The sequence below is a fragment of the Pezoporus wallicus genome, unplaced genomic scaffold (assembly GCF_028554395.1).
Source record: "Pezoporus wallicus isolate ANWC-B61680 ecotype Strahan unplaced genomic scaffold, APGP_CSIRO_Pwel_v1 scaffold_2584, whole genome shotgun sequence".
Lineage (NCBI taxonomy): Eukaryota > Metazoa > Chordata > Aves > Psittaciformes > Psittacidae > Pezoporus > Pezoporus wallicus.
The window spans coordinates 1,834,271-1,858,130 of NW_026642851.1; the positions used below are offsets into that span (position 1 = coordinate 1,834,271).

Below are 23,860 nucleotides of genomic sequence, written 5' to 3' on the forward strand. Positions count from 1 at the left end.
TGAGAGGATTACATACCCCTTTCCCAAGTGAATGATCAGTCAGGCTCTCAAAGAGAAAACCAGAGGGCTGTTTCTCAGCTGACTGAACATTCAGCCAGTTGAAAACCAACGCAAATATTAGAATGGTCAAAGAAAGCTGTTATTTTATTCTTAGCTGACAAGCTCCTTTCAGATGCCATCTCAGGAAATGAAGGAAGAGACTTGTAATTGAACAGTAGCTTCTGTAGCCCACTCAAACACGTAAATAATGAGAGGAACAGAAAATACATATAATAGACCAGTAGTGAGCGACTCTGATTTTCAGCCAGAGACTTTCACACAGAATGCCAGTTGTGAGCTTACTGCTTTCTGGCTGAGCTCAAGCATACCTTTCAGACAAAAAATTCACTTAAATTTACAGTAATGGATGAAGTCATGACACCTGGAGGTGTCAGCTTCTTCACTTCCCTTCATAATTTTTAAGCCTGTGATAAATCAGTACTTGGCCTTCAACCTGGTATCTTATTGCCCAGATCAGTAAAGATACCTGCAAATGAAATCTAGTAGAGGGTATACTTTAGTAGTCCCAGAGTGATGTTATTAAACTTTGCATCCCCCTGTGCCATGTAGAGCCTTCTGATTTAATTTGTGTGGGGTTTCCACAGCAGAACAAACTTTTGCCTGGTTGAAAAGTTACAGGCGCTCATCAGTAAAGAACATGTTACTGCACTACATATTTTAGAAGACAGCATAAAATGTTTAGAGTTTATTGTTACTCTATTTACCTGCGCTCGTGTTTGGTATTATATATAACTAATATAACAAATCAGTAACAGTTAAAAATAGAAGTAGAGAGGTGTGTAAGCAGACTTAATTGCAAATGTATCAGCTAAGTAATATGTTATTTGCATGCAAATTTAAAAAGGGTATGTACTGGGACAAGCCAATAAATGACATGGGTTGGAAGATGTTTAAGAATACTTTTCATTATTAAATGATTACACAGTAAAGTGTTTTTCTAACTTTTAATTTGAAATACTGGCCTGATTGTGGCAGGTATTATGTAATACACAGATAGCTCTGTCCTGTATGATAGGAAATATTGTGTGTTCAAAAGGAATTCTTTAACCTGCACATACCAAGTAAGCAATTCTAGAAGCAACCAGGATTTATATGATTATCATGTAAGAATACAAACACCAATGTACTTCTTTAAAGGGCAAGATTTATGGTGCAGCTTCTTATTTCAATTGACTAACCCACTTTCAGTGCTGTAGGGGTGAAAACTGAACTCTGGAACAGAAGAATATGCAGAGTGAGAAATATAAAGTAACAGCCTGTATTAGTAAACTTGAAAAGAGGTGTATTTAGTAAGACTTTAAGCATTCAGATACACTAACTATTTTCCACATGTGGAGCAGACGTCTTTTTCAAAAGTACTGATTGTTTAAACACCTTTAAAATCTAAGCTACCTTCAGAAGTGATAGACAATTTTGAATCACCAGCTTTCCTTATGCTAAAGCATGGGGGTTTTCAGTAGTCATGAACACACATCTTTGGCAAATCTGTTCTCCTTAAGGAGACTGTTCAACCGTATGTCTTCTCATAACCACACCAGGTATTTGGGCCTTACCAATGAAGTCTTCAAATTTTACAGCTTTGAGTTATCATGACATACACTGAGCAAACAAGCCTTCCCTTCGAAAAATCATAATTGATACTAATTATTGCTGGGAAGGTTTCCAAACACTGAATCTGGTTTACCTGCCATCTCTTTCTGCTGCCCCACCTTCTGTTACTGTTTTGACAAATATTCCCAGCTTTTCGAGGCCTGCATCTGCTCCAACTCCCATTCCAATAATGCTTATGCCAAGTCCATCTTCATCTGTGAAAAAAGAAAAGCAAAAGCAGAAACTTCTTACATTTGATTTGTACAGTTATTTGGTAAGTAAACATATATGCTTTGGCTCCTCTTGGTTTCCCATGTCACTACTATTAACAGTATTTTGCTTCCTTTTAAGAAATCTATTAAATTACACACAAAGAAGTGTCACCTTCACCTTATGAGTAGCTTAGAATGACAATCAAGATTTTTACTCTTCCTGTGGCGAGTGAACACACCGTATCAAGCACCTTGTAAAATCACGTGTTAACAGAATGTCACAAAACAATTCTCTTGGGGAAGTAAAGAACTGCATGTCCTGACCTGCCTCTTTAATTCCTTTTTAAACAATTTCTGAAATACAAAAAGCCAAGGTGACTAAGACAGATTCATGGAAATTCAAATTAGGCTCTGTAGGCATGTGTGGACTTCCTCAGGCTTGCAGATCAGTGTCACAGGAACTGAAAATGTCACACAGGCCACATACCTTTTTCTAGTTCAACTGGGAAGAGCTCCAGTTTTTCCACACGCTTCTCGAGTTCATATTCAGCTGATGCAGCCACTGGGTCAACTTCATCATTTCTCCTGTCATAGTCTTCATTAGAATATGTATTGAAAACCTGTGGAAACAGAACAAAAATCACTCAAACACCTACTCAAAAAAGACTTCCAACTTATGAAAATAACTACTGTTCTAATCCTGTGATGTTGCAGAGTTTGAAAAGGCTTTTCAATGACAAATTGCTCTTGTTCATTCAAACTTCAGGTTTTTAAATTTGTGCTTTTTCATTCACTTAAAGCACAAGTTTTGGTTGTAAAAGTCAAGTGAGTATAAATGATTGTTTTTTATTGTTTGTGATTATAAATGCAGAAGGTGACACTGAATAAGTCGGTCTACACATGTTAACATTTAATTCAACTCATTAAGATGCACTATTATTAAAGATCCACAGACATGAAAAAGCAAAATACACTGAAATTATGATCTGTATACAGCTTCTGCTTCAGTCTTTACTCCTAATGATGTTCTAATTTGCATTCATCTAACCAAAGCTAGACCTGAAGATTACTGATCCACATTTACACCACTAATGGATATCATTAGAGATTACACTCCATATTGTGTATTAACTTTTTTAGGGGAGCAACATACATAACCATGGGTATTTTTATTTTTTTAACTAACCAGGTTTACAGCTTTATTTCAGCTTTAAAGCAGTAATTTTAATACTGACTGTATGAACCTTATTATATTATTTATGCTATTTTCTATCATACTTTCAGCATGAATATGGCCTTCAATCAGAGATTATTCAAACCTTCAGGAAATTTAAACAGTCAGGAAAAACATATTTTCGTATTTTAAGAGGTCAAAGTCTGCCAGCCTAATTCACTTAACTGTTCACATTTAGCAGTGATGAAAGGATTAGTGGTAGTAATTTTACTGAATTTCAGTTCCATGCATATATCATATTCATTACTTCTAATAAAGGAAAACGAGTCCTCTTCCTGTTTTACAGGCACCATACAGAAGACACAATTATATAGCCATGTTTTTCTGTATTTCTCTTACAACATAAACCACAGCACCATGCTATGTAGCTATATGTATATTCAGAAGAAGCAGGCTTGCTTGGAGTCTTCTTAATGACTGCCCTTGGAGCAAGCATACCAGCTTGCTGTCCAGTGCAACAACAGCAGCTGTGCTCATATGCACCTGAGGTTTCACCTGCCCAAACAGCTGTTGGTGCACATTAACTTCTTTGAAGTAGTAAATATATTAAATGTGCAACACTGAAATACTATTAAACACTACCACAAGTACAGTAACTGTGTTATGGCTAGCACAAAACCACTTCAAAAGAATTCCCAGCTTTGTACGAAGTAGTGGTCAAAACAGAAAAAGATGTTTGTCACTCCAAGGAAATTTAAGTCCTGTATTTTACAATGCACAGCATTTGCCTCTTCCAAGACCAAAAAAGAAAAAAAAGTTTTACAGGAATCCACAAACCTATCTCACACTGCTTTGCAGCGATACTGATGCAAGACAAATGCTCTTTTAACTAAATCATGTTCTTAAGAAGCCTTAACAAAAATATCTAAATGCTGATTAAAATAAGTCCCGTACTAAATACTGCCCAATGCTGCTGAACATTTTAGGCTGCTTTAGTATGTATAAGATTGGAGAAAATACAGTGATGCAGTAATAAGCATTAAACGTAACAATTTACTTGGTTGGAAATTACCTGCAAAATCTATGTCCAAATTATGTCCACGCAATACACAAACAGGAAAGCCATGCAAACAGCCAACACCTTCAAAACGTAAGTGATCACCTTCAGCTCCTTCCTTCTGTTTGTGGATGCAATAACTGCACCTGCATCTAGTATGTTGTAAAGACCTTGAATGATGTATTAATTTCTCCTCCTGTTATTAACACCACCGGGTGTTTGAACTCCCAGTTAAAATGGAAAACAAAACACAGGGTGTCCATATCTGCTTAACAGCCCAACAAAGGAGTTCTGAAAAGTCTTTTGTTACTCCATGTCTTTCACAAACCTCTTACACAAGAAAAGGCTTTTTTTGTGTAGTGTACCCCTGGCCTCCTGTTTCTCAAAACACTTGAAGACAGGAAGAATCATAAACATGGTTTTCTATGTAGGCCACATCAAGCTAGAAAAAAACCCACAGATCTAATGATGCTAACGTGTATGTAGTGAAAAAGAAGTAGGTGCAAGACAGAAGGCCATCCTATTTATCTCTTGGTTGAGATGTACAACTCACAGCAACCATCTCTAACTTGACATGAGAATAGATCAAACCAGTCAGTGCCCACACAACAGTAACAAAAAGCCCTGCAGCATGGGGATGGGTAATCTCCCCTGGCAGCTTCCCTTCTTCTCGTTTGCTGTCACAGGTTTGCTGCACATCCACTGAGGGCTCCATATCCAAACCCAAACTCATTCATCCTGACACCAAGCAAAATAAGGAGCAATCAGCAGAGCCAGACCCAACGAAAACATTACTGCGCAAAGGTTTGACCAACAAACCTTTAAGACTGAAATGCAGCACCCGTGAAAACAAGTACAAGTTATAAACAACAGCTGTGAGTTTAGTTTGGAGTGTATAAAGCATGACAAGGGTGACCTGTGGAATGTGGAACACGGACAGATGTCCTAAAGAAAAATGGAGATACAGTCACTAGCTGTTGAAGGATGGCAAGACAGGCAGATAAATACTGCTTGCTGAAGACAAAGAACAGATGAGGGTAAAGTGTAAGGAAAAAATATGGCACAAAATGAGTTTATTTCTGGATTCTTTTTCATTATGTTAACTGGCCCTGTTCTTTTCCATGTGTTTAATGACTGGCATTAGTGTATTGTGGCAGCAGTTTCAAATTTGTTGCAAAGTAACTGGATAATTTTTTTTCAAGGCATCACACCATACATTGTGCTCTTGTTTGGGATTATCCTTCTTGAACCAGATTAGACAGAAGAAATGGCTTCTTGAATCTTGCTCGCTGCTGCACATGAAAAGGGAACTAAAGATGCTGTTGGTGTTGAACACAGTTACAATTCTGTGTTGAACACAGTTATAATTCTGTCTCCAAATACACTGTGCCTCTCTTATCTAGTATCTTACCTAAGCATTCAGAGATTGTAGGATCACTGATATTATCTAGGTAAAATAGTCTGTGTTTCCTACCTGCCATTAACTCACCATCTTTTGAACACTGGTCATATGATCTCGCCCACTGCCTTCAACATATCTTTTGACTAGAGGAAGGAGGATATTCTTGTATGCCATTTACCTCATTTTGCACAATCACATTTAATGGCTGACTGCTTCTATTAAATGAATCTCTGAGTGTTAAAAGGAAGAAAAGAAAATTTGTGCTTGGCAATTTTCTTTCTTTGTGAAACAGTCTATCCACCATAGTAACAAACTGCTTGCTCAGTACAGTCATGAGAAATGTCACTCAAGATTTTACATTGCTAAAAATAAAACAAACAGTTACAACTTTTTCGTCAAAGTATGGTTAACTTGATTCAAACAGACCTACTTCGTCACGACTGCTGCCCCTGTGTTTCCTAGAGTGTGTGTGTGATTTCAGACTCATGGGAATTCTCCCATTTCCTATTATTTAACAGATTTGGTTATGCTGCCACAACGGCCAAGTACCCACTACAATAAAGTCCACTGAGCCATTACTTAAAGAAAACGGTTTTGGTTTTTTTTCAGGAAAATCTCTGGTTGTACCTCTCCAGATATTTAGGGGGAGAAAAAGTTTCCAGGGAATTCACTTGCGATGTTTATTAGGATTTACAAGAGCACCTGTAATCCAGAAACAGTGGAAATAAAAAGCCACCACCAGTGGTGAGAACACATCAGATACCAATGCTTATACTTCTGTATTCTCCCTCTAGGGAGGGGAGTAGGCACCACAGCCACTACCTCACCATAATGATGCCATGTAACATGAATAAACTACTGCTTTTCCTCAATATTTTTCTTATTTCTGAAAATTCAGGATAAAGGTTTTGTAACTCTGGTGTGATAGAGGCCATTTAGAAAGTGATGCTAGGCATGGAGTGGTTATTACAACCTGTGATCCCAACCCAATCACTGCCATTACTATATGTGCTGCTGGTGGCCACCAACAAGCTGAGCTTGACATCATTAGTTAATCTTCAGGAGTAATCTCTAGGTAATGTAGACTTGTCAACGAGCAGAAGATAGCACCTGCCAGCAAAAGAGACTGGTATTGCCTGTGTGAACAGTAAACATTAATGAAACCCATTCTCAAAACTGCACAACAACCTATCTACCTCTTTTCCTTCCATCACAGTTCTTGGGGAAGAGAAAACAAAGCCATCTATCAGAGCACCTCCTGTCCCGCTATGGAGAACTGTGATTTTCAGGCACACCTGCAGGCATAAAAAAGCAATGCTGTTAGCCTTGGGATGATCCCAAACCGTCTCATTTTTTACAACTATCAAGGCAAGACCAAGGCCAGAATTTGGGTTTCCTGGATCTTGCATGGAAACAAGTTCCAGAAACAGCAGTCACATACTGTAAAGGGACTGAACGTGACTTCCCAGTCAGAAACACCAAATGCTCACTCCTTTAGTGCATGATGCTTGCTTTAGTACATAGGAGAAGTTCCACCAGAGTGATAACTAGTATTATTAGCCTTCTTGTGTACCATTTGCAGAATGAAAAATTTTGAACACCTTTGTTCCATGCCTTCTTTGCAGACAGCGCAGAAACCAAATGGGTCATCTCTCCATACATCCAGGTGAGAAGCCCCAAGAATGATAAGGTCTTCTTCTGGCCGTACCTCATTACTGTGCAAACATCCAATGCAGGAAGATGAATAATTACAGAACTACCTTATAGTTTTATCTTTTCGTAAGTCATATCCAGGGTGCACTGTGTATTTGCTGGAAGAGTCACAAAGTACTCTTATGTGGAGGGAACAAAACTTGGCACAGCCAGTGTCCACATTCAAAGAGCATGGATCTTAGAGCACAAACTCTAAACTTTCCTATCACCCATTTACTTCTCTCAGTGAAGTTTGTCCTGCACTGAAACTGGGAGAAAACAGAAATGTACAAACACTAAAGGGAACTAATCAACCAGGCACCATGAATGCATCTTTTAGCAACCTTAATTATAATAGGTTAATTATATAGATTAATTGTAATAACAATTTCCTCTGAGTGGTTCTACCACATGCATGCTGTAGATTCTGGGAAAGATGAAAACCTAGAGGTTGCCTTTAATGCTGACATGGATGGAAATCAGCTGGAATTTCAGATAAGTTTTGTTGCAATTGTAAGGAAGAACCTAAATAAGGAAACCGTGGCTAAGCTGTTTGGACATAGGACATTCAGAAAAACACTACAAGTTGTGGATGACACCGTCAGTACTTTCCCATTCAGAGAAGTCTCTAAGTCTAGAATAGCACACAAAAGCACCTCCCTACCCTCCAGGAGGAAAAACAGGTACCTTTGCAGGGTTGCTGCCAACTTCTTCAGGGCAGTGTTACAATCATCTCTTGTTTTGAATATACTGAACTGGACTGCTGGATTTCCTCCACTAACGATGAGAAATTCTTTCGTGGGGAGGGACAAGCCATAAGAGTGACATAGGAAGAATCAGACACATTCATGGATGTCACACTGACGTAAATTGTTGTACCTGAAGCTGTGAGGAATACCCCTGTACAACACCCCACAAGGGCAGGAGACAGGCACAGCACTGGGGGTAACCTCTCTGGCTCTGTTGACAAAGCTAAATGAGAGAAAAAATAATCACAGTTTGACCATTCATAACCTTCTGCTTCAAAGTCCCCAGCATATCTCTGGGGACGAGTGAACTTCTGGCACCTGAAACAGGTGCTTCTTTTCTTTCTTGAAGAGTCTTTTCTCTACAGTATGGTCGCTTTGTCACAGTCAAAGGGAGTGAGTCACTGAGGAGAAGCCACCACAGGTTTCCTCTAGATTTCCTGGCTTCGCTCTCCCCTAAAGCCTGCGTGGGCATCAGCTGTCAGTAATGCTTCACAGGGAAGCACCAAGGAGACAAAACTTCCCAAGAAGCAGGGATGAGACACAGATGGGAATTAGACAGTTGCAATACTGAAAGAAACTGATCATCTTAACACCAAAACTAAGCCTGGGGTTTCCCTCAGAAAGCTCTTTAGGAGAAGTAGCTGTTTTCAGTTATGATGAGAGGACATATCTGCTTGTTCTCTCTGACCTCTCCACTGCATTCACTACTGTCAAATCAGAAGGTCCTTCTGTTTCAGCTCAGAGAGGCTGCAGAGACTGAAAGTAACACAGCTAAAATGCCTGCATCCTTCCAAGAAGACTGCACCAATATACAGTAGTGCATTGAACTGCTCCTCCACAACAATCCCTTACCTGAGCATTTTAAAATCTATGCAGCTCAATACTGACATACTGGTATAGATATGTGGTCTTCCTGACAAATCAAGTAGAAAGTCAAAGCTTCAGATTTCTCTTTTTCTCTGCCATCTCAAATTTTCTGCATACAAATACCATTTTTTACCCTGTGTTTCTGCTACTTACTTTCGTTTCAGGTGTGACTTCGTTAAAACACCTGTTTTCATTATGTAAATTCCTGGAATTGGTAAAGTTTAATATCTATCTTCATTTATTATTTATCCAGTTTGTACTTGTTTTATTGCTGATGTACCAGGTTTGTTACAATTCATGTCACTACTTGTCTACATAGCAGAAAAATCTAAAATAACTGTTGCTGGAAATGAGATGTGTGCCCCATGTGAAAACTTCATGCTGTTACTCATAATTACAGGTCAGAGTAATTAGCAGGTACAAATAAGCCCTGGTACTGAAGAGTCAAACCAAAGCTAATACTAATCTGCTCTTATAGAGAGATTTCTAAGAATAAGCACGGGTGCGTGTGTGTGTGTGTTCCTGCAGTTCAATAATGAGTTACTCCAAGTGCTTTTAGTGACAGCAAACTTGTGCTGCAAGAGAATTGTTCCTAGGCTACAACTTTGACCAAAACAAATTTCATAGTGGAAGAATGTGAATTTTCTCATGCTGCATCCATTTATCCCGTGGTCCATTTGGACCCATGGATTTAGGGTCCAAAGCCTTTTGGAAAGAAGTGGGATGGTAGCCCTACACCACCACCTCTTCATACTTTAAGGGACTTGAGGACAACATAAGCTTCTTCGAAAACAAGTTATGTACTTGAGCAGCTATACAAAATGCAATGCTGGTCTCTTGAACAATGAGGACTCTGTTATACAACACCTAGTGCCCCTGTTCACAGTTGTGATCTGGCGCACACTGAAGAGATGAAAAGTGGAGACTAAACTGTCTCCCATGAGCATGAATCTTTGCAGACTAGGATTACCCTTTGGAGTAGCAGTCCTACTCACATGAAACTTCAGGAACATCATGGCATGAGAAACACAGATGACATGAGTCATTTCTTTCTTTTCTACACAGGCAACAAATAACGGCCTCTAGGCTGCTGAGAGCAAATATGCCTCTAAGCCAATCCTGGAAAAACTTCAAGTATTTTCCCATAGTAACCCTAAAACCCCCCAGACTGGTCACTCACTGGCAAATACCAAATTACTTCAACAAAAAAAGGTTGAGAGTATTTCTCTGCTCTTTTTTTATTAAACTCATTTTCCATGCTTTCAGTAAGCAACCCTTAGACTTACCTTTTGCTGAAAGGCAACCTAAGTAACTCAACTTGGCCAACCTGAAAGGGTCACCCTGGTCAGACTTAAAAAGATTCACTGCTATCGAAATGTGGCTCACATGGTATTCTCAACTTGCACAGCTAATTAGGGTTGCTGCATTTCAGTTTTGTCGCAGTGAGTAAAACAGTGTGGTGCACTGAAACCTGGAGTTGACAAAGACATTTAAATAGTCTAATCTGAATATTCCTGGAGGGGGTTTTTTCATGTAAAGACTGGTTACAACTCAGAGGTGTCTTTTTGTCCTTTCCATCCTTCTCACTATAATTCTTTTGTTATACCCATTATTACAAATGGAGAATTCCAATACCGTCCTGTTTTTCTCTTACATTAATGGTACATACTAAATGATTTTCACTGAATTCTGTTTTATGAGTTTTGCAGACCTGAACCTAAATCTTCTTGGGCATTGGACTGTTTTTTGTAATACAGCAGCTTGGAAGCAACAGTATAATACAACTATTAAATGAACAGTAAGGTGACTCCCCTGAGTTTTACTGATCATATATGAATCCTTAGGAGAATTTTCATGTTTTGTGTACTTCACAGGTACACTTCATATACAATTCATTCCTTCGTTATTACCTTGCCTTTTTTTTTAACTTTACTTTGTATTACTGGAAGTTACTGACAAAAACCCTGTTTAGATCTTCTACTGTCTATTTTTGGTCAGTGATCCACAATGTAGAAATAGAGAATAAAAATTAGGGAAAAAACCCCACCCTTGTATTTTTCATGACAGTAGCTTGACAATTGCAGGGAAAAGAGCCAAGAGAGAAGCTCCACCATACTGCATTCCCATAAAGCTCAGGGTTCCTTAGAGAAGTCTCTCCTGCCAGACTTCTTTGACAGATCCCAGACAGATAAGAGACCTAGGTGCTGCAATTTAACGTTACTGCTTACCGCAGTGCAGTACTGACCTTTAAACCTTAATGGCTTTGGCTGACAACTGCACCCCTGTTTCAGGGTGAAGTAAAAAAAGAAATTGCCTACACCTTGAGAGTGTCTCCACCCGGTAGAACAAAGAAGCACTTGCAACAACAGTACATCAAGAGTCACGCTATACAAAAATTATAAAAATATCAGCAAGAATGTTTAGGAAGAAAATCTGCTTCCAAGCAGATTTATTTTATCACTCTTTTGGAAATCCCCTCTATTGCCAAGGTAACAAACCAGCATGCTTAAGAACTCACTGTATCTTTGATCATGGAAATAAGAACGCAAATGAGAATATAGCGAGCTGAGTTTCACAAATTAATTATAATACCGTACAGCCTCAAGTCTGGACCTCTGGTGTCTAAACAAGTTTAAATGGATAGGACAGCGTGAGGCAAAGTTGCAGTTTCTGTCCTTAGACATTTATTCCTGAATCTTCTGCAGTGTTTCTTCTAGATCCTTGCATTGATGCCAATTCACATCATAACTGAGGGCGCTATTTTTCTTCTGCCTTTAAGAGTGTGACACATGAGCCAGCCAAGAGTAAATGCTGTTCTGGTACCAATTAGTACAGACTGCCATACAGTAGCAATGTCATCATGAATCAAAGTGTCAGTGTTTCCTCTCCCAGCAATCTCGCTCTCCCTCAGCCTACAAATCAAGATGTGCAAACACAAAGTAAAAATGCTACAAATGTTCTGAGAGGCAAACACCTAAAAAAAAAGAACACTGACTATTCATAAGACATTCTTATTTCTATTTTAAATAAATCTCAGCAGAGATAAACTGTGTAACCTGAATGTTCACTACAAATGAATCTACAAAACCAAAACTGCACAAGAAATTCCTTTTATTCATTTACAGATGTCAGAACTGTTAAGAAAATAATTCAAAGGAAAAAAGCAGCACAAGAAATTGATCACAGGCATTAATTTAGAAGATTTGCTGAATAAATTATAGAGATAATTCATCCAACTATAGTTTTACTGTGAACATACAACATATTTTATAAACTGAACAAAAATGAATACAATGCTTTTATATATATAGAACAGATACAGAGAAAAAACATAAATAGCGCATATTTCTATCCATCCCTTTACTTAAAGCAGAGAAGAGAGCAGAGGTAGAAGAGTTAGGCAGAAACAGTCTGATTTGGTGTCCAATTTTCTCAGTATTACATCATAAATACAAATCCTATTCTGCTTTTTTGTGGTGCAAAGATGCAGCTGCCCCAAGGTTTTTTATGACTCTCCCATCTACCTTGCCTCATTCCTAGCAGCTACTGCATTTGGCAATCTTTCCACCAGTGCCAGAAACCAGAAAACTTTACTGCCATGTCTCAGAGCAAGGCACAATAAGCAAAAGCAATTCCATACCAGACCACAGTGGGAGTCTTTCTGAACCTCTAATGCTGTGCCACCAGTACCTTTCACAATAACTAAGTTCATATAAAATGACTAAATTCTTGGACTTCTTTTAATGAGAAATTCTTACTTAATAAATTCTTTGACTGAGATTAGATTACTAAAGAAAGATGGTTTCATGGTCTAAGATGACTGTTATTTTCTAGTATAATAATATTATAGCTTCATTATATTCTATTAAGAAATACTCTTTAAGAAAAACTCAGAGATGTGTCAAACTCTTGCTTTGCAGAGTGCCAACGCACAGACTATTCGTTACTTAAGTACATAACTTACAAGTTGAAGCATAGCTTAAGTATGACACTAGATGTTAGACAGCCCTTCAGACAGCCTCTGTGCAGGGAAAATATAATACCTTGATTTAAGGTGGCACATATTACAGAGGGTATTTATTCAGTTTCTAGTACAAGCAGGTATTTTTCTACACCAACTAAAATGCTTATGACTCTAAGGAATCTAAAAGCTTTGGTAAGCTATTGCTACATTCACAGTAACATCACCAAGCAGTGATATAAGAGACCAATTAATGGAGTGTTGTGTTAATTTGCTAGGAGTGTTGCACCCACTCCCACCAAAACCCAGCCATTCAGCCTGTTAATGCCATTGCTTGTACATGAAACTGGACAAACAGGCAGAGGCTAAGAGGATTAACAGAAAAGCTTCTGTAATACACCAGAAGGTTTGCTGTATTTTGTAAACATCTTTCAAATGGGAAGTGCAAGGCAGCATTCTCAGAGCCAGATCACTACTCAATTACTTCTATTGTAGACTTACCAATCCTTTAATTGCACCTGCAGGCAGAATTAATTTTGGCTGACTGTCCTTTTTCTAATGGTAGTCTCACATTCACCCAGTTTAGCACAATGAATTGCATCCTAGTAAGATGTAAAACTGCCTAGAGCAAGCAAAGAATGTTTAGCCATTAAGCATTCATACCTAATGTATTGCATTACAGTTACTCATACCAATGCCTCAAAAATCAGACAGTCTGTATTTCCAGAGGAATTCAGTCTCCCTAATGCCTCTTAATAAGGTACACGGGGTAACAAAAACTCTAACACAAGCCAAGAATACGGGTGCCCTCCTCTGACTGCATTACTGGTTCAAATGTGCCAGCTCTAAGTGCAATTTAAAATATGTTATTAGCGGAGCAAGAAACAGAAGGTTACAAATGTGTGCACACGGTATATCCAAACAAATAGACAAAGAGAAGGAAGGATCATGGGGATAAGCTGGTATTAATGGATAATGCTAGGTCGGGATGAGACTACAGCAATAATGCCACAAAGTGGGGATTCAAGAGAAATACATTTAAAGTGACTCAATACACTATTTCTGGACATTTTTCAACGTCAATGTTTGCCATGACATCAGGCAGAAAGCCTGATATTATTCCCTTGAAATCAATTGCAAAGTTGATTTCATCAAACCCAAGAGAAGAAGTGGGAGTCTGTATTATGATTGGTTTTCACTCTATCCCTCATACTGTGGAACAACTAAACAAGCGTAGAGACCTACAATTAGTTTTGCTCGCCTGAAGTATTTATGCAATTCTACTCCTTGTGCCTAAATTTACTTTGCAAATTCAGATTTTATAGACGCTTCCTACATAGCAGTCAGCGATGCATTTGAAATACTGGAGAATCAAACGCAAAATGTAGCACCCAGTGCTGAGAAAGCATTTGTGGAGCTCCATAGAGCCCCCCAGCTTTTGGTACAAGGCTTCACGTGTCTGTGCCACAGAGTGCCAAAGACACTGAGGTAAGACTCAGCAACGCTGCTTGCAGGGCTGTTATTGCTGTGCCTCTAAAAAGCAAAGCAGAAGACCTTTGTTGGCCCCATCTACACCATCTCCTTACGTTGAAGAGTGAACATGAACCTTCTGCACTGCCACGTGATGGGAGAGGAAAGTTCTGACTCTTTGTCATGCTCCTGTCATTCACATACAGCAATACAACTTAGGGAAGCTACAGGAGTAAAATAGATGAAGAGTGGGAAATACATCCTTTTTGCTCTCTCTTGTAAAGAAAGAAAACGGTTTCATCCTGGCTGCTGTGGGAAATGGGGAGGATGCACTTGTGCGTGTGCATTTTGGCATTTAGTTGTAGGGGGTTTGTCTGATTGTTTGTTTTCTTAAAGAGTTCTGGTGTACTTTTTTTCCCCACAGGAACATCCTGCTTTACTATTCTGGGGTTGACCAAGCACCTCCCTGGGCATGTCCTTAACAGTCCCAGCATGCACGGCTCTATTTGGGCAGAGCACCATGTCCGTACACATGCATTACTGGATATGAAGACAGACATGGGGTTAAATGTGAGCCCACTGTTGTCCCTGTCACATGCCAGCAGTGGAGACATATGGCAAACAGAGACCTTTATACCTGCCTTGAGTCCTCTGAGCTTTCTGTCTTCAAGAAGGCAAGTTTTTTTGCCCTGCTTCAGAGAGAAATAACTGAAGCTCAGAACAAATATTCCACCTTCTTGGAGAAACTAAAATATAAGGCTTAGCTTTCTGTCCAGATTTGTCCAAGCAAAGGAGGAAAAAGTGCTGTTTATCACGCGCAGAGATGGAGAACTGTGAAAGCTACAGAAGAACCTCTCTATATGTTGTGTCAATGTAGTGAGCAGAGCAGGGGGATCTACAAGAGCGCTGTTCAGTTACTACACCAGCTGAAGTGTGCAGCACACAGCTGGTATCGCTGTCACTCACAGTTACTGTACTCTGGTTACAAACAGCTGCACTTTTCTTTTAAAAGTAAAACAGACACCATTTAGTGGAAGCTGGACACACTCCAGATAACAAATTAAATCGGGTATAATCTGTACACGACAGGCTATAAACACAATAGAGTAAGCCTTTTTAATAATGCTAGCATTATTTTAATGGCTACTCCAGTCTAACGTAACGACTAAAGAGAACATACCCAAATATTTTAAGAATCCTGACATTTAAATATGTTTAAGTCACCTACTCTTTGCTATCTAAAGAAAATAGCAAGGCTGTGAATCTTGCCTAAACTAAGAGCTGTGAGTGAACAACCAGAGGAAGACAGCAAACTGATCTTACAAAACTCTGCTAGAACACATTTACACACACAACCACAGCTATTTACAAGAATCCATAAGCAAAATAAAAAGTACATGTCCAAGTTTTATAGAAGTACATCTTCTAAAAGACTTTTATAGCTATGGTTTCAAGAATAGCTGTCAGTGCTGAGAGGCTTCTTTTCCTGGGCAGTGCTATTACTCTTAATCAACCCTCCAGAGGTTAAACATAAGGAAAAAGAGAAAACAATTAGAAGCAATCTTTCCAAGTCCTTTATTAATATGCTACTACTAACAAAAGTTAGTACTAGCTCAAGAAAACCACAAGAGATAACATTAACATTCACTGGGAAACCACACAGCAGACAGTTGGTACAAAGCACATGTAACTCCTGGCTTCTTCTTACCACTAAAAAACCCCATAGTGGATAAAACCACTGTCTTGAATGAGGAAGTTAGTTAGATACAGGCAGTGTGGGAAAATAAGTATGTGGCTGGACATCAAAACAGTCATGCTGGTAAAACGTTAATCTTGAAAACTTTAATTCTAATCTTACTGTTATTGATTAAACACTCTGAAATTCTAATTAAAAAAAAACTTAAAAAAAACTTTAACAAAAGAGCACCTTTTACTTGCAAATAAACTATCTGGAAAATAGCCCCAGATGACAATTTTAAAGAGCCTTTTCCATTGTACTCGTAAACAGAATAACCACAAACACAGTTCTGTCTATAAATCTGCTCAAGTTTTAGCTTTCGATTCTTTGCAGTAAAATAGGAATAAAAGCCACACTGTTTAAAAGGATGCTATCAACCATATTAGCCTTGAAGGGAAGAAATGTTTCCACAGACTATTCAAGAGGAAAACCAATAAAAGTGCATGCCAGAAGGTAAAAATTCATCCAAATGTATTTATTGCTTAAGACCAACAGGCTCAGCCATAGATACAGAGCAGCTGCAGGAACATGTTCCTGCTGCTTAAGCACCAAAGTCCATCCACTGCTGGGTGAGAAAGCTGGGCAGAAAAGCCACACACAGGTCATACAGGCACCCCTCCTGGGTCTGGACCAAATAACATACAGGTTTTTACCTCTGCTTTTCTTCAGAGAAAAGGGAAAATCTTGTCTCTTTAGAATTCAAACACCTCCAGAAGCATGAGTACCCCAAACGCAACCATCACGGAGTTACCATAAAAAAGGAGAGCAGTGCACAAAACACGGAGGAGAAAAAGGCCATTGAGTTTTAAAATGCAACTGCAACACTGGACAGTGTAGGGCATTCATCATTTTAGATAACTTTCCAAATGACATTTCAACACAAAGAGCTAAATGGTTTTGGTAACACAGAGAACATCAACGGTAGGTGGTTGTTACAGAACACAATGCAGAGAACTGGTAATCCTACAATGACAGTCAACTACGAAGTGTCTGACAGTATTTCAAATTAAAAGCAACTTGAATATATCATGCATGTTTTTTGCCTACTTAACCTGAAAGGTATGAGACATCGCTTCAATTCAAGTCTTCAAAATTATTTTATCTGATCAGGCAAGCTTCATAAAAACAGTATTAAAGTAATCTTAGCTTACCAAGCTTTAGGTCAAAAGCCTATCTGTCTTGCCAAAAGGGCAACTGCCATAATCTGCCTTAAATTAAAACTTTGGAATGGTGAATATACACTGTCTTCCATGCCCTAAGGTTAATTTTATTTCTGATAAATGTCATAATGTGACCCAGAAAAGAAGGCACAATAAAAATACAAACTGTAACTGTTGTATCTTTATGTTATAGGAGGCAAATTTATGGAAAAGTCACTTTTAGAATCATAAAACGGTTTGGGCTGGAAGAAGCTTTACAGGTCACCTAGTTCCAAACCCCTGCCATTGGCAGAGACACCTTCTACTAGACCAGGTTGCTCAAAGCCCTGTCCAACCTGGTCTTGAACACTGCCAGGGATGGGACAGCCTCAACTTCTCTGAGTAACCTGTTCCACTTGTGTTTTATTAACCTAGCAGACTTTTCTGAGCTTTTTCAAGGATAGGTGCTTTAAAACAAGATGCACAAAATGGGTTATATCACATGCGCACAAAATGCATTTTAGATACAAGAGCAGTTCTTCATACTGAAGCTTTTTTAATTTGTTCTAACAAACTTTTAGCTGCCTTATGTTTTATACTGATTTCTGCAAAAACAGATCAGGACAAAAATCCTTCCACTGAGTAGTAAGAACAACTTAAAGGCTGTCACACTGCCTTTCAAAAAATGCTTGGCTATCTAAGGACTTACGTAGGGAACCAGAATGTAGTCAGCAAGATACTATTGCTACATGATAACCACCTAGATGAAAATCCCTCTGTGTGTAATGCAAGATAACTGAATCCAGGTTAACCTTCTTGGTTAAGCTCCTAAACTCAGACTGCAGCCGTCACAGTCACTGTGTACAGCCCTAAGTGCTAGAAACAATGTGGAAGAATGTAAAAATAATGGCTATGAAAAAAAAACAGTAGGATAGGTAGTAAAGGCAAGCAGTAATTTTACAGTAAACTGTAGTTTTCACTATTTTCTAATCTATTACTATTAACAAGGTAAAATAAAATACATACCAAGTAATGGTGAAAGAGACAGAAGCCTCAAATATGGCAGCTTGCAGGCATTGACTAATAAAGTAATAGAAATACCAGCATTCTCCATGGACTCAGTCGCATGTGTCTGTCTTCAATAAAGTCTTAAATTAAATTTGTAAAAAGAAAAAAAGACAATTCAATCTACTCCAGAGCAAAATGTTTTCTTGCAATGGTCTCCTAAGTGCTGAAAACCCCACAAAGCATGACTTTGCACTTTTAACTTCTTTTTTTTTGACTGCAGTTTGAGTATTCACATGGAATGAGGTGTCCCAGCAGTTCAGCAATGTGCTTTTGTGAAGCGCTCAATAAGCCATTCAAACTCTGCCTGACCACACCACAGATTACAGTAAGGAGACATCCAGTGTTGTCTATCAAATAAGCATCTGGGTTACCAGCTAGCAGCAAGACTGAAGGTAGTCAGTTAGTACACACCTTGCATGACTGCTCAGTACCAGAGAAAAGTAAAGGTTGCAGATGCACAACTCAGATTTAGCCAGAGGGAATGTAGCAGCTCAATTTGCTGCATGAAGATTGTAATTCAAAAGCCGAAATCACAACTTCAAAAGAAGAACAGCAGTGGGGTTTTTATTGGTGAGATTCAGAAGTATCTCTAAGAGAAATGAAATGAGAGAAAAATAGTATATAAGGCTAGCTAACTTAAGTCTGGCAGATGGAAACACATCTAAGAGCAAAATGACTGAAAGATACTAAAATGTCTTCATACAAAGCTACAAAGTTACCCATTGCATTTTGTATACTAGGTCAAAACCATATAGCTCAAATAAAAGTAAGTAGTTTTAGAAAATTAATATATAAATATTATTCCCCAAATCAGTATTTTATTAATGATATTCCCCGTTTGTTTAAAATCCAGTCAAGGTGCTACACACTATCTTACCCAGGAAAAGGTATTCATTGGTTACAGACAGTGGAAGGAACAGCTCCAGTTTGACTAAGGCATAGCTCAAGTACATTCAAAGTCCAAGAACACTCTTCTTCTTGCCTGAGGACCCACAGCACTGTGCTGTGGTCAGGAAAAGAAAAGCAATGCTTCCCAGAAAGCACCTCTAGGCCGCTGCTGCTCACCTCCCCTGCAAGCAAGAGACAAGGCCTGGTGCCAACCACAGGCAGTGTGGGAGGGAACACTTTGCCTTCCTAATGTCCAAGAAACAAAATGAACCTTATGCTTCTGGACAACTTTAAGCAGAAGGAAAACAAATCCCTTATATTTATTCAAATAAATGTAGGAAGGTTAATGCCATTACCCAAGGAGCTCTGTCAGCCTTAAATATTATTATATTTTACAATTGTCAAATAAAGGCATTCTAAAAGCAACATCTGGCATGGACTGCAATGCAAGTAATCCATTACCTTTACCACATCTGAAACAATTTTTGTTTGTGTTTAGAACAGGCAAGTGAAGGAGACTACCTGGAGAGCTAGATCACATAAGGCAGGTAGGCATAAGGGTTCATCCTACTTAACCATTGTTTTGACTGCTTGACCTATGAAGAACAATTTCAATGCTAAAGCAGCTGCACATTACATCATAACCTCATGCATCTGTAATGAAATTAATGGCACTAACTTCTAACTTAAAAGTTACATATGTTATTTTCCTGCAGGATGAAAGAAATGCAAATGAAAAATTTATTATATGCCTTATGGTCCTCTATCAAACTGAGCTGAAGAGGTCAGAAGTTTATTGCATTTCATCACATGTTCGTAGCAGGGATGAGATCAGAACTGATTATGATCTTTTTTTTTCCTCTAGAAAAGTCAAATGAACCTGACTTAAAACATTACTGTAGATACCCTCTAACAGCTGATGTGTAAGAAAACCTGTCCCATAACATGTTAGTAGCGTAGTATTTCAAAGGAAGAATTTACAATTGTCCAAATATCAATTATATATTCTAATAATTCTACATTAACTTATTTATACTCTCCTTTAGCCATCCATTAAAAAGACTTTATTAAAAAGATTTGTTTCCCTAAACCACAATTTCTTCTCTGAATTAAGACAGATCTTTCTACATCAAAAAAAAGCAATTCTCTCTCATGAGACTTCAGTAATTTATTGTCTCTATTGTCTCCCCTTTGCATAAATATCTTCAAAATATTTAAAAAAAAATCAGCAAATTGACCATATAATATCACTTTTTTTCTTCAAACTCTTGCAGGATTTAACTGACGCGTAAGCAGAGCATCTTCACATGGGGTACAATGGCAGTCAGAAAGCATGATGCCTAATGCAAAAGTATTAAACCTACTGATAACACTGGAATATGAAAAGTGCCCAAAATTGACATCTAAACAGATATATTTTAAGCCAAATCTGGAAAACAAATAAACACAGGAAGGTGAGAACAGAGCAATCATTGTATTTTCACCCTTTACTCCAGTTATAGTCAGTAAACTCAAAATGCTGATGCTCACCAGTTTTAAAAATCTTCTGTGGTAAAATAACACAAATACAAATGTTGATGTAAGTTCATCTTTGATAAAAACAGAATTAACAGAGTGACACACCCCTGCACAGAAGTTTTGGTGCGAACTATGACTGTCTAAAATGTTCTTTCAACAGAAAGAATTGAAGAAAAGTAGGCTGTAATAAGAAGGGATTTTGGAAGCCACCAAGGCATAGTAAGATACTTGGTTTGAAGATACTCGGTTTGAAGATACTCACCTACTATGTTCTGTTGTAAACTGAACTACTGCTTAAACTACATAAAAGCACACACACAAATCCACTAATAGCCCAATTGTGCCTACAGGCCCTCCTGAACATAAAAAAAAAAACCCAAAACATGCAAAGTGAACAGTTCTTTGCCCAGTTCTCCAAATCTCTCTAGGGACAGGTAGGCAGCCTGAAAATGCAAGGTGTAGGTGAGGTGTCCAGGAAGGAGACACCATTAGAAGTACAAGACAGAAGAATTAATTAACACAAAGAGCCAAAATCCAACTTTAAATTGAAAGCAAATAGTCAGTGATGCATCTTAAAGTTAAGAAATGTATAGGTCTCTGGAATCAATATACCTCTGCTGAGAGAAAGCCGACAAACTGGCAGTTATCAAAGAGCTCCAGGCTTAGCTGGAGGGGGTCAGAGAGACAGCCAGAGGGTTTCATCACAGCCCTGATCAGTATGGAGGCACACACAGAGGTTAGTAGAAATGGATAAACCAGGCAAGAATCCATAGATCTGAAATCTCTATTTGCTGCCTTTTTGAGGCTTCTCGATTCACGTTGCTTACCATGCCAAATGTATAAAAAAGATTGAACTGAAATGAAATTAACAAGACTTTTCATTAGGCAACCTCAACAGATCTTTTAAAGGAAACAAAATGAGTGGAGAAGAAACAATAGACCAGGCACAGCAAATTTAAAGTCACTCAGAATTGCTTTCCAAAAAGTCACAGAGACATCTCCAATTAATTTCAACATAATCAGTATTAGGCCAATATCCAGTAGCTGGAAATTCCTGCTGCCCTAGCACAAAAAATTGTTCCTATACCTAGGAGTCATAGGCTTACACTGAATTGTAAAATTGTAAAGCTCTTCCAAAGGTTCATTGCCTGCTAAGATACCAGTACTACTCCAAAGGTTCCCAGGTAAGGCATAGGTACCTCTTTTTAGGGAATGTCTCCCCTGAAGTATAATCGGTCTTTGCTAGTTCATGAACTTCCCTGTTGCTAATACATGAAATGTGAAGAAAAAATAATAGGCAACTGATGCTTAGGGAAGGCAAGAATGTTGATATACAAACAGGAGTGCTACAAAGATCTTGACAAACTCCTTTTTGCTGTCTTGATCCAACCATGACAAATACTGTTAGCAATTTCTAATTCAGAATTATTTTCTGCATTTTATAACACAAAGAGCAATTAAACAAGGCTACGCCACTGTTCATTCTCTTTGTCAATAAATAAGGGGGGGTAGTTACTCTTTTATAAAGAACCATGTGATTTCTTCATCTAGAGTCTGATACCTTGCCTCTTCTATTTTTCTTTCAAGTCTTCTCTCTTAAACATTTGAGAAGCACGAGTTATTATTCATTTGATGCAACTTATAACAGATGTTTTTTCTGTTCTTCAGTTATCCAGATAATCTCTTAATTAAATATCTGCATACAGCACCCTGAGAATTGGATTGATATTTTAATCACATATTTCTCTACTTCCCTACTTCACTTTTACTCTGGCACATCGGTAAACTGCACATGGCTGTAAAAACCTGTGCATGGCTAAATTCTGTAACAGACAAACCATAACAATAGAATTCTCACAGTGATAGGCAGAAACTAACTCCCAAATGTTGTTCAGACAGCAAAAGCTTAAATGCTAACCAGCAAACAACCCTCACATTCTGAGCCCTGCACTCCCACTCCTTTTTTAAGAACTTTTAGAGAACATGCAAAAAACTTGTGGGTGACACAATCCTCTACTGAAAAAGCATCATATATCAGTGAACAAACACTGAGATGATCTCAATTACACAAGCAGTCTTCAAAATACATTTCCAGTGTCATAGTGCTCCATTTTTTCTCTACTAACTTTCAAGGAAAACATATTTTCCAGACATAATTACACATTTATACGTTATAGCAAACCAATCTCAATGTTTTCTGTTACAGATAGATTTATTTAGCCTTCATGTGGGAAAACAGTTTAGAGCTCTAGTACCCATCCCTCAACATTCTCTATAGTAAAATATTGAATAAACCTCCCCCAACACAGTTTCGTTGAAGAGGGCTGAAGGATGAAGTTTAACTATCTGAATCCCTTTCTAAGGTGTCAGACATTAGCGAATCCTATTATTTTCTAATGCAATGACTGATTTATTTGGTATGTTAAAAACACCAGATCACCTTTACCCGCTAGGCAGGATCCTTGCTATGTTAATTTTAAAATATAACCTTCCCCTCAAGAAATGTAGTGTTGTAGTAAAATGCATGTTGAAGCTATGTAAATGTAATAATATAGTTTTATTGTATTAATCTCTAGAATGGTTCAACATTTTTATATATGCTTGTTTTTAATGCTTTGATCTAGATTTTATGTATTATGTATAAATATTTAGCATTTGTATATTGCTATTTACTATCAATATTATTGTATGTCTTACTAAATATTTAAACATGTAATATATGAAATATTACTAGATTTCAAAGTGAAGGGAAATTGTGATAAAACATTACTAAATCAGTAATGTATCAAAAAATAAATGCTATACTCCTCCTCAGTGGATTTTCTGGAGTGTTTTTTGATTGTTTGTTTCTTTGTTTGTTTTTTACTTAGAAAGTGATCATTTGAAGAGTTTCCCAGAATGTCCACAGAGATCCCAAGATAGAGCAGAATGATCCCCAACAACCAGCAAGGTGCACTTCCAGCAGCTCAAGATGCCAACATACCTGCTGAAAGGATCTTGGCTGGCATCACCCAGTGCCCCAACCCTCCTACATGTGGGATTATGTCCAAACCATGCACTAGCTGACAGCAGGCAAGGGTGGATCTTGCCACTGTCTTCAGCTACTTTACGGATGGGATTAACGAGGGATCACAGTTCCCAGGGGAGCGGATGAGAGGCCACAGACACAAGCCTTCCTGTGGAAGATTTTTGTTAAAAGTAAGGCAAGTTTTCTCTCTCTGAGAATGCTGAAATGTGGGAAAAGGGTGTCCAGGAAGACTGCAAAGTCTCTCTGG

At 38.2% G+C, this 23,860-nt stretch overlaps 1 protein-coding gene across 4 annotated transcripts in view; it reads right to left on the bottom strand.

Annotated features, from left to right (window-relative positions):
* PPP1R9A (protein phosphatase 1 regulatory subunit 9A) overlaps positions 1-23,860 on the bottom strand; it is a 133,861-nt gene that overhangs the window by 59,730 nt on the left and 50,271 nt on the right. For all 4 annotated transcript variants that reach the window (XM_057432586.1, XM_057432585.1, XM_057432584.1 and 1 more), the window contains exons 2-3: positions 2,350-2,482; positions 1,745-1,865 (exon numbers count right to left, since the gene is read on the bottom strand). In XM_057432586.1, coding sequence (XP_057288569.1) covers positions 1,745-1,865; positions 2,350-2,482 — 254 coding nt within the window. The remainder of the gene's footprint in view (positions 1-1,744; positions 1,866-2,349; positions 2,483-23,860) is intronic.